General features: G+C 36.5%; 1 protein-coding gene across 1 annotated transcript; it reads right to left on the bottom strand.

Moving 5' to 3' along the window:
• Positions 1-2,498: 2,498 nt before the first annotated feature.
• LOC131068192 (cytochrome P450 750A1) lies at positions 2,499-4,543 on the bottom strand. The gene is made up of 2 exons (XM_058003367.2): positions 3,593-4,543; positions 2,499-3,308 (listed from the first exon to the last, which is right to left on the bottom strand). Exons 1-2 carry the CDS (start codon positions 4,529-4,531, stop codon positions 2,697-2,699), a joined length of 1,551 nt encoding a protein of 516 aa, XP_057859350.2. The 5' UTR covers positions 4,532-4,543; the 3' UTR covers positions 2,499-2,696.
• Between the last annotated feature and the right edge of the window lie 7,379 nt (positions 4,544-11,922).

The raw sequence follows: 11,922 nt of genomic DNA, 5'->3' as shown, positions 1-11,922 counted from the left end.
CCCAAATTTGAAATGCTACATTGAGTTTTGAGGGGCCCAAATTAGGGTGGACCATGGTGTGGCACCATGGTCCTAGCCTATTTTGGGTAGGATTTAAGGTGCAATTTGAGTTGCATTTTGAGTTTTATATCTTTTTTGATATGTATGAGCATAATTAGGTCTTCAATCAAGCCAAGGGGTGCAAACACTAAGGTGAAGACTCAAATGCGGTCAGAATTGCAAAGGGGTGCAAGTTTAGGACACTACAATTTTTTATTATGATGCATTCATGTTAATTTTTTTCTAGGTGAGACCATATGTATCCTTCTATTATTTGAAAATAAAAGGCAACATCATTAAATAGAGGAACATGCTATACAAAACCACCCAAATGTGTAGTAGTTTGGCCCATATGGCCAATCGATATATTAATATGGATTCAATTTAAATTATACATGTTAAAAGTTTGACGTTCAACTTTATGATTACAAAAATGATATAGGTCAGTTTCATACTCATAAATGTAATTGAAAGCACAAAATTAATGATATAGAGATTAGTCTTGACTCTTGGAGATAACTGATGCATGGAATATGTAGGTATAACATTTTAAGTCAAAGTTTAGGTAAAAATATGACATGCATATGCAAGTGCAAAGACACAAAGGACACTATAATAAAAGTGGACCCAAAAAATAACGGACTAGGGTAGGGGTATACAACTCTCACCATAAAAATATTAAATAATAGATAGTATAAATAAGTTATTCATCTCCAACCACTTCTTATAAATTGTTGGTCACTATTTCAAAACAAAGCGATTTAACTTCACTACATAATCTTTAATAATAACATCACTAATTAACTTGTATACGTTCACATAAAATATTTTAATTAAAACCTAAATTAGAAAAAATTATTGAAATCCTTCTAATTCCTTATCTAGCTTCTTTAGTTATTCACCAAACAATTGAATTTCAGAGTCATCCTCATCATGAGAATCATGAGGCAATTTTTTTTTGAGTATGCTGGGTAGGATATGTGTTGGAGTTAGAGAAGATTGAGCTCTCCCTAAGTTTCTTGGTGCCCAAACAAGTCAACATGTAGCTCGGGCTCAACACCATTACTAGTTAAACCAAGAGAATCCATGAGTCGATAACTTCTTTTCATAAGAATATCTTATATCATATTTTGAACAATGAGTTATGAAAGTCATAAATAAGTATAAGGTAAGTGTTTGCAAGAATCTTGAAGGAGACGGATTGGAGTTCTATTCCCCAAGTATTTTTGCTAGTTATAGTCTAAAGCAACAACTCGGTCCTATTAGGATATAAATTAGATCTATTCTCCATCTAGTCTAAATAGTCAATCAGAAAAAAAAATCATCCACAATATTAGAACAGTAAAATAGATTTCTTTATATTGATATCGTAATATGCAATGTGCATTCCTTATATCTTCTTTACTCTTTATGTCTTCTATCTCTGTCATATCATTCTCTTCTTTCATGTAGTAGCTAGATATCCTATCTATACATATATCTCTTATTATGTATGTAAACCTTAGATAGTATCTTTATAAACTAATCTATCTCCTGAGCTATCTATTATATAACCTTTTTACCAGATTACACACTTATCTCTATAGATTGGCATCTTTAGCCTGTTTTTCGATCAACATCATCCCCTTGAATATTTTTTGACTTGTCCTCAAGCCAACTACTTTTTTTCTATGATAAAATGTCTTGATAAATAATCTATATGGTCTAAAATGATCATCACATTGTTTTTTCACCATTTGCAATTGATATAGTAAATCATGGGCAGGTAGGCAACATCAACAAGAGAATGGTGAGAATATCATATTTTCAAGGTAAGGAGACTCCAATGGTTTCACTCATGTCTAATTCCCCTTTAGCTCTCCAGTCAAAGCAATACACTAGTTGAGTTATGGCAAAAATCAATGTAGCCATGGACATGCTAGCCCCAAGACAAACTTATATATGTACAAGATCTTTTAACCTTTAATCAATTTTATTCAGATTAAAATATAAATTACAACATACAATCTATTTAAGATTTTCAAATCCTAATGACTTTAGAGTAACATCAAAGAGATTTCACTACTATGTGATAGAAAGGATTAAAAAGTTCTCAAACAATTTACCTTGAATGAAAAAGATGATTAGATGGCTGACATTTATGTGACTCCAATTTATGTGGATGTACTATATTGTGTGTCTATGACATTACATTACACATAATTGTGTATCTTATGTTTATCTTAAAATTTCACTAATGACAATAGAATTTTTTAAGTAAATGATGCTAGCAATGAGAAGTGACTTGACCCATGGTATAACATTGGCAATGCAAATAATGTAAATCATTCTTCAAAATGTAGGATATCTTATTAATAGTAGTGTAAATATTCATTTTTTTTGTCAAGATCCATAATTCCTTACAATAAATATTATGGCTTTTTTTATGTTGAAACAAAGCATGAGTTTCAAGAAGAATAGAAAGAAAACTGCCCAAAAATTCTCATAAATTCCATTGGCCACTACACATGCTAGGCGTCCCTTATACATACATAACTTGGATTGCACATGCATACTTATTGCAATAGATAAGAATCGAACAAATATGCATGGATTGAAGTAGTGTCCATGTACTAACAAGTATATCATTTTCACATAAAATGTGAAGATATAGTAAATCAGGGGCAGCTATTCAACCTCAATGAGGGAATAGCGAGAATATCATATTTTCTAGGTAAGGAGACTCCAATGGTTTCACTCATGTCTAATTCCCCTTCAGCTTTCCAGTCAAAGCAATGCACTAGTTGAGCAATGGCAAGAGTCAACGTGGCCATGGACATGCTTGCCCCAGGACATGCCCTCCTTCCTGAACCAAAGGGAACCACGTCAAAATAATCCTTCCCTTTAATAAAATCAATATCTGTACCCATAAATCTTTCTGGTTTGAATTCCAATGGATCCTTCCAAACTTTGGGATCTCTTCCCAAAGCCCATGTGTTGACAAAAACCCTGCTCTTCTTAGGAATGAAGTGTCCATCAATAGTGCAATCTTCTGTTGACTCGTGGGGGATCAGCAACGGCACTGGTGGATATAATCTCAACGCCTCTTTCACAACACACAAAAGATATTCCATGCCTTGTAGATCACTCTCTTGTACTGCCCTCTCTTTACCTACTACGACTTCAACTTCCTCTTGCAATTTCTTTTGCACACTAGGATTTTGGATCAACGAGCTCATCACCCAATCTAATGTAGTGTATGTTGTTTCGACTCCAGCCGCAAAAATATCCTATCAAAAATTACATATTAAGAACATTAACAATGGGTTCACTCTACAATGACGTGAATGTGTTAACACAAGTTCTTATTTTCTATCTTAAATAAATAAATTAACACTTTACATGTTGTTACTAGAATACATATCTTAAATACATCCATCTAAAAAAATGCAAAGAAATAATAATCTTGATACACCTATCTATTCTCAATAATAATTCACAGTACTAAATAAATATATTTAAAATACCTATGCTAGTTTAATTAAAATACTACACTAAAATGCAGTATACTTACAAATACAATGCCCTTAAGGTGATCATCTGTGATAGTGATGGAATCGGCGGCCTGCATGTCCAAGAGAGCATCAATGACGTCATTTGAATTGGGCTGCTGCTTCCCCGAGCTTGAGCTTCTCCTCTGTCTGTGCTGTTCAATTATTGTTGTCATCATTTGGTCGAGAGACTTGTTTACTGTCTTCATTCGTCGCTTTACACCTTGCAGATCGAGCCAGTCAAGCCAGGGAATAAAGTCTCCAATGTTGAATATTCCCACAGTCATTGAGGCCTCTAATAACAATTCCTTAATTTTCTCGCCATTGCTACCCAGACCCTGATCGTCAGAAATTGCGGTGCCATAAAGGATTTTCAATATTTGCGAACTTACAAGGGCTGAGAGTATCTTGCTAAGATTGACGGCAACTGTGCCATGCCGGCTCTTCTCCCACACTGATCGGACGGCCACGGACACCGCTTCCTCTCGCATTGATCTCATCGACTCAATTCTTTTGGCGTTCAACAATTCCACCATGCACAGTTTCTTCATCTGTCTCCAATAAGGCCCGTATGGAGTGAATCCCACATCCTTGAAGTCATAGAATATGTACTTTGCTGCAGCAGTTGCAGGTCGCCCCGCAAAGATTAGATCTTTAGTCTTCAAAATTTCTTTTGCCATGTCAGGAGAAGAAATGACAATTGTAGTAACAGAACCCAACTTCAAGGATGCAATTGGTCCATATTTCTGAGAAACGTCATAAAGGCTACGGTGGATAAGCTCTTTCATCTGCAGGAGATTTCCCACGATAGGCCAGGGAAATGGGCCTGGGGGCAATCTTCTTCTCTGCCTATTAAACATGTAGAAAATCAAAAACATCGCTATGACTGTAACAGCCATGGCGACTGAAACTTCATCTCTGCTCACAAATAAACTCTGAAACGACATGATGAAAATACCCATGACTAGTTAGCTAGCTCGCTGTCCTGTATTGAGGCTCAGGCCACGCCCTATTTAAGAGTGTTTTAAGTGTAACAATAGTCGTGCTAATCAACGCACGAGCCGTTTGAATGAGAATGGAATCTCCCACCTCTGATTAAACAAATATATTTATTTACCTACCTCTGATTAAACAAATATATTTATTTGCCTACCTCTGATTAAACAAATATATTTATTAATCTGTGCGGAAGGCATTCATCCCCTCAATGTGGACCAGCTTTCAATGTTGTATCGAACTTCACGCCATGCCTTATCTATTTGAACGAACCATTTGAATAAAAAGTATTATTTTTTTATCTTTGGGGTAGCTCACTAAACTGGAGGACGTAGTTTCCCACGATGGGGAATCTTGTTGCACCTTTTCTCTCGTGCTAAATTTGAAAATAATCAACAACACTGCACAAATTGTCATAGCCATGGTAGTTGGAGCTAGTTCGGCAAATATTCTTTAAAACGTTCTTTTACATTGCATTATTTTACTTTTACAAGTGGTTCTCTTTGATATACAAAGAGATATTTTGTTTCTTTTGACCGGTGTAGTACCAACTAGCTATTGTACCTTAGTTAGCAATGGGTACGTCAAAAGATGTGGGAGATTAATTAGGAAACAAATTGGTCTATTAGTTGCATACATTTGTGTAATGCATGAGTTCAATTGGTAGGCCATTAAGAAAATGATGTTTTTATTTGTGCAACAAATGTCTCAATGGAGAAGTGATAGCTTCGAATCAAGTGTGTATCCTTCTAAACATGATCAAATGCAATATGGAGAGAGGGGGAGAGAGAGAGATGGATAAAAAGGAGGAGAGATAGAGGGGGGAAGAGCAAGAGAGAGAGGGGTAAGGATATATAGGGGATACATGGAGAGAGGAAGATAGAGATATAGAGGGAGAGGGAAAGGGAGAGGGAGAAGAGATGGAGAGATAAAGAGAGATGGATAGATAGAGATGGAAGAGATAAATTTATAGACAGAGAGGGAGATATAGAGAGAAAGAGGAAAACAAGGAGGGAAAGATAGGTAGAGATATAGATGGTAAGATAAAGTGACAATGAGACAATGATATAAAGAGATATAGAGAGGGGGACAGATACCGATAGAGTGATAGAGATGGAAACATGTGGAGAGAGAGATACAGATAGAGTGATAGAGAGGGAATTTTTTTTTTTTTTTTTTCTTGAGAGAGAGAGAGAGAGAGATGGATAGAAAGAGGTAGAGAGAGGAGTGGGAGAAAAATGGAGAGATGGAGAGAGAGAGGGGAACATAGATAAGTAATAGAGAGAGGGATAAAGGTGGGTAGATAGAGATAGAGACGGGGAAGGGGGAATAAGGAGTGTGTGTATGCACATGAGTATGAGAGAGATGGACAAGGATATATAGAAAGAGAGGGGGAGAGAAATAAAGAGAGAAGAGAAATAGAGAAATATAAAAAAGAATGATAGGGAGAGAGGGGGAGATAGATATTTAAAGGGGAGATATAAAGATATATATAACTTTGGAAAGATAGAAGATGTGTGTGGGAGAGGATAGATATAGATATGGAGGGAGAAATAGGGAGCATGTGAGAGATATGAAGATAAAGATGGAGATGAGGATGGAGAACAAGAGGGTGAGAAGGAGATAGAGATAAAGACAAAGATGAGGATGGAGAAGGAGAGGGAGAGAAGGAGAGGGAGAGAAGGAGAGGGGGAGATAAATAGAGAGAGACGAAAAAGCTAGAGGTATAAATGTTTAATGATCTCATGTTTCTCATAACAATGAAACCTCAAAAAGAGTAAATATCTTTTTGCCATAGTTATGATGGAGGAGAAATGTATCTAGGTGAAATAGTTTGCATCAAATTGTTGGTTATAGGAAGGTGTGTTACTACTTATCAAATTGCCATTAGTTTCATATCCAAAGTCATACTATATTCTAGTCGGTTAGTATTATTGAATCATGCAGTCGGTACACACAGAGAAGTCGGTATGAACAATCTAGTCGGTTACTGAAGAAAGCAGTCACAGAACACAGTATTCACCGAGCTGTTTACCGAGTAAAGGTTCATGGCTACTGAGTGGTAAAGTTAACTCACCGAGTTGATATTCACCGAGTGAAACGTCTTACTAGATACATTGAACCTGGACATGCACATGAAAATGTGTTACAAGATCAAGGCACATCTAACCCTTTTTTGCATTGGAAATTGCACTAGGAGATTGTGCATGATTACAAGATCAATCTAACCTATGAGATATTTTGTTTATTCGAAGAATCTTTTTGTAAGATCGAAGCAATGAATCAGATCACCGCTGTAAGAGATCTATATATATAGCATGATTCTAGGGTTAGACATAAGACATGATATGATGTGATAAGAGATGCAATGAGATAGCAGTGTGTATACATGAAGGAAGACTGTTACAGAGACACAGAGAGGTCACCGAGAAGGTTATTAGTGAACAGTCGAAGAACAGAGTAAACTGAAGGGTTTACCGAGTTTCATTATGGGTTACCAAGGTATGCTACAAGCTAGGTAATCTTATTCAGAGCACATAGAATCTGCTTTAACATTTCAGATGTAAAGTTGCAGATATTTGTAATGATTATATTGTAATATTTTGAAGTTGTAAGAGAAACCTTTAACAGGGTAAAAGACTCTAACCAAGTCTATAAATTGTAAATTCTTTAACCAGGTGCTACACTTATATAGTGTTGTACAAATCCTTTAGTAAGGTAGATCTAACTGATCTTAATACTCCTAACAGGGTAAGCTATCAGAAATAGCTAAATGTAGCTCTAATCGAGCATTCTTTATTATTGCAGTCGTGAAGTTGTGGGTGCCATCCCCACCGCAATTTTTCTCTCTAACCAAGAGTTTTCGCGTGACCAAAATATATGTGTTATGGAGTGAATCATGTATGACTGTTATCTGTTGATTATAGTTTTATTTTATGTTACTGCACTATTCTGTTTATGCATAACAGTAAAGTTATTACAAAGGAAAAGTTTTGGAGTACTGATTCACCCCTCCCCTCTCAGTACATTAGCTTTCTATATTGGGCCTAACAATTGGTATCAAAGCTTGAATCTTGGAAAAGGGTTTAAACACCTGAAGAGAAAGATCTTAGCAATGGAAGGCTACAAACAATCTCAGAGGATTGTGCATCTTCAAGAAGAGCTGGATAATGCAAATCAAGTGATTGCAGACATGCAGAGGCAAATGCAAAAATCTCTGAAAGTAAGGAAAGATTATCTGATGACTTGTAGGATTCTCAAGAGCTAGTGGAACAAATTCAGACATCATCTGAGAACAGTATATCTGAAGAAACTGAAGAAATGATTGGAATGTTGAAAGAAAAGAACAAAGCATTGGCTGATCAACTAAAAGCAATGAAAAGAGAACATGAACATTTCAGTACACAAATGAATGAAAATCTAGATGCATTAAGGAGAGCTGAGGATAAAGCAAGAGATCTACAAAGAGAGAAACAACAACTTGAAGCTCTAGTATCTGATAAGGATGATGAAATCATGAGGTTAACTAGTATTCAACAAAATATGACAGATCAACTAGGTTATGCTCATCATGAACCATTTCTGAAGAATGATGAAAATCAATCATTGAAACTTGAAGTATCAAGGTTGACTGGTGAACTTGAAATAGAAAAGAAATCCAAAGAATCATTGGAGAAAAGTTATGAAGCATCAAAGATGTTGGATGAGCAACTGAATACAAGAAGACTCTACAAAGATGGAGGACTCGACTACAAAGGAATTAATACTACCGAGAAAGGAGAATCATCAAAACAAGCTGAAAAAAGAAATAACATCAAAAGCAAGAAGCCTATTTGCTACTACTGTGGAAATCAAGGTCATACTGCCAACATATGCCAGATCAGAAAAGGTAAGCAACCGAATATCTCTAAGTCCAATGGATATTGTTATAATTGCAATAAATATGGTCACATACCTAATCAATGTAGAACAAAGTCTGTTAACAACCATCAGAAGGCAAAATTCAAAGGGTTTTGTAAAAACTGCAATAGATATGGACATAGTACCGAGAGATGTTGGTTTAAGTGAAAGAACTACATGAAGTATCCACATCGAGCAAACACTGGAGGTTACCGAACTCACACAGATTCTTACCAACAATATGCAGCAGTACCATGAGATTACAATACGAGGATATGGTGCGAATATTGTGGAAGATATGGACATATAAGTGCCAACTGTTTTATAAGGTTTGGAATGAACAATTGGAGATCATGGAGAAATCCCGGTATGGCATGTTTTCATTGTCACAAAGCTGGACATTTAGCTGGAGATTGTGGAGATCAACTAAGAAGAGACACTGAGAAGATAAAAGAAAAATTCAAGATGATTTGGAAAAAGAAAGAAATTATGTCTGATGAAGAAAGCACCTTACCTACCGAGTTAGGTGCACCTATTTCAAACTAGTCAAGAAAAGGTATGAAGGGACTGAATTCTTTAAAAGTTAAATCATAACAATTCCTATTTTATTATGAAAAAAATTCAAAATTTGCATAGTTAAGATGCAATTAGTCAGTTTACATACTATACAGGAAACCTGTCAAGTTGGTGTATACAGGAAATCTGTCAAGTCAGTTAACAAAGCAAAGTTGAATACTCGGTGAAAACAGAAAATGAAGTAAATTGGTAAAAGGTGAACCGAGTGCATTTAATACCATGACCTAACTTGCATGGAGCCCGATAAGGTATTTTTGAGTACTTAAAAGTGTTTTTGCGGTCATTTTCATTCACCCAAGTTTTCGAGAAGCAGAGCAGAGTGAATGAAAGTGACCAAATTTCAGTCAGAGCAAATTTTCAAGGTATTTACATCAATCTATTCACACTGTTTAGCTGGTTTCTGATCTAGTCAAATTGCTAGTATCTACCGAGTGTAAAGAGTAAGCTACTTGTAAACCCTAAAGATAACCTGTCAAATTTTTACTCGAGATCTACCATGGCGCCCAAGATCCAAGACCCTGCAGTTGTCCAAAATGTGAAGAAGCCATCTTTGAAGTATTCCCTAACTCCTAAAGTTGCCTCAGAACCGGATGATAAAACTGCATTTTCACTCATCCCGGATCGAGTCTTATTGTTAGAAGATGTCAGATTCTTTACCAAGTGGCGTGTTGAGGAACTCGGTCATGTAGAGATTAGTGACACATATGATGAACTGTGCACTGATGGCAAAGTGGATAGTAAATTTGAACATATCAGAATCAAGGGATTAACTGAAGCCCTAGTCTATCCTCGTGTGTTTAAACCCCAATGGGTTAAGTTTGTATTGAGCAGAGTACATGACAATTTCATGTGGCTATAAGAGCAACTGTTCAAGATCATGAAGGAAGTCATTCACCTGATCACCGGATATCCCATCTACGATCATGCTCGTGCACAGAAAATGATATCACAAAAGGAGCTAATCAGTCTAACCGGAGTAGAATCTGATTACCAAGGACTGAAATTGAATAATGTCACTGATGCTGAACTAAAATTTGCAATCAGAGTCATTGGTTACTGTTTCTTCCAATCTGCAAGGGAAAACAGTGTACCATGTGCTGCAGTGGACTTGGCCTACAAAATAGTAAAGAAGGGAATGAAAGTAGACTTGTGTGAAGTACTACTAAAGAACTTATTTGAGAACCTGAACACAATAAGGAAGCCGAAGAAGAACAACTCGACAAACACACTCAAGTTCGGTTCACTACTTGTTTGTATGTTTTTCTATTTTGAAAAGTTCTTTCCCTCAGTCGATAAAGTAGTATGGGAGCTACACCGACCTATCACCCATTAGATCAATGATTACATCAAGAAGTTAGGAGATAAATTTAATGATGTCATGGATGATTACTTTAGCAAATTCCAAGAGAAAATGCACAACAGGTACAAGATCCCACCACAGCTGGTTGAAAAATATAAGGACAATATTTGTTTTGAAGTCGACACTGATTACTGCTATGTAAATGTTGTTGAACTGAGGATTTAGTCGTTGCAACCAATGGGTTATGAAATTGATCATGACATCACACAACAACAAATTGATGCCTACCTATCATTGCCAAGGCATGCAATTGAACTAAGGTATGGAACCTATGAAGAGGTAAAGGAGAAAGTAAAAATGAGCATTGTAGTTCCTAAGGCTACAAGGAAAGCAACAAAGATGATAAAAGCTTTATTTGAGAAATTCGGAGAAGAATCCTCATCTACACCTGTCAAAGGCAATCTTGCCATTACCGAGGAAGAATCAAAAGCACAGGAGGCTGCAATAACATTGAGCACAGAGTTGCCAAAGGGAAAAGTTCTAAAAAGAAAGAAACATGACATTTCAAAGGCCCTACCGACTCCACCAACAAAGAGACCCAACACCAAAGCATCAACTGCATCACCGAGCAAGAAACAAAAGACTGTTGCCGCTCCTAAGGTAACAAAGACTTACAAGAAATCTACTCGAAGACTCATTTTGGCAAAAGAGTCGAGTGATACAGAGTCTGATGATGCTGACAAATTCCAGATTGTGAAGAGCAAAAAGGCAAACATTCACAGTGTTGAAAACTTTTGTGCCAATCTTAAGGAATACGGTGGGTTTGCAGGATTCAGATATGTTAAGTATGAGTCTAGGAACAATGATGAGAAATGACAGATTGAAGAAGCTGTCATATGTACACTTCTGAAGTTTCGGTTAGCACCATTGGAACTAGCAAAGTCACTTCCAAGTGAACTCTACTCACATATTGATAACAGATGGAAATATGCAATGGATTCAGAGAGACAAATAAGAGAAAGAAGTCTTGTCCACTTATTTCTTGACATGTCCATAGCTGAAATCAAGGAGCATTTGTCCACATACAATTCAAAATTTCTTGTGAAACAAAGAGCCTTAAAATTGATGAATGGGCTATATATTGACATGGAGAATGAGACTAAGGCCAAGTGGCAGGAGATCTTCAAACAAAAGGATGTGGGTGAACAATCTCAAATTGAAATTGTTGATGTCACCAAGCAAGATCCAGATGTCACTGAGCAAGGTCTAGACCCGGTTGACACAATACAAATTGATGAAGATGTAATGGATGAAGCCGCACCAGAGCAAGAAATGATTGAAGGCACCACTTATGCAAAACTTGTGTCTAATGAATCGGTCTTAGAACAAGTTCAACCTTATCTACTGGTGAAGCCAACAGTACCAACCGAAGCCCCTAATGACACCAAACAAATTACCGAAGGTAACAAATCTGAAGCTACAGAAGATGCAGGTAACAAATTTGAAGCTGCAACAGACACAACAAAAGATCAATCATCTCAGGGACAGACAAGCACAACAAATATTACAGCAGAGACGCCT

Source organism: Cryptomeria japonica, chromosome 10, assembly GCF_030272615.1.
Source record: "Cryptomeria japonica chromosome 10, Sugi_1.0, whole genome shotgun sequence".
Taxonomy (NCBI): Eukaryota; Viridiplantae; Streptophyta; class Pinopsida; order Cupressales; family Cupressaceae; genus Cryptomeria; species Cryptomeria japonica.
The sequence above is the reverse complement of the archived record's forward strand: the minus strand, read 5'-3'. Positions and strand labels throughout refer to the sequence as shown.

Bases quoted from the DNA above. Each gene is read 5' to 3' on its own strand.
- LOC131068192 (XM_058003367.2), bottom strand. From the start codon at position 4,531: ATGGGTATTTTCATCATGTCGTTTCAGAGTTTATTTGTGAGCAGAGAT. The intron at 3,309-3,592 runs GTAAGTATACTG...AATTTTTGATAG, and splicing joins ACCTTAAGGGCATTGTATTT to GATATTTTTGCGGCTGGAGT.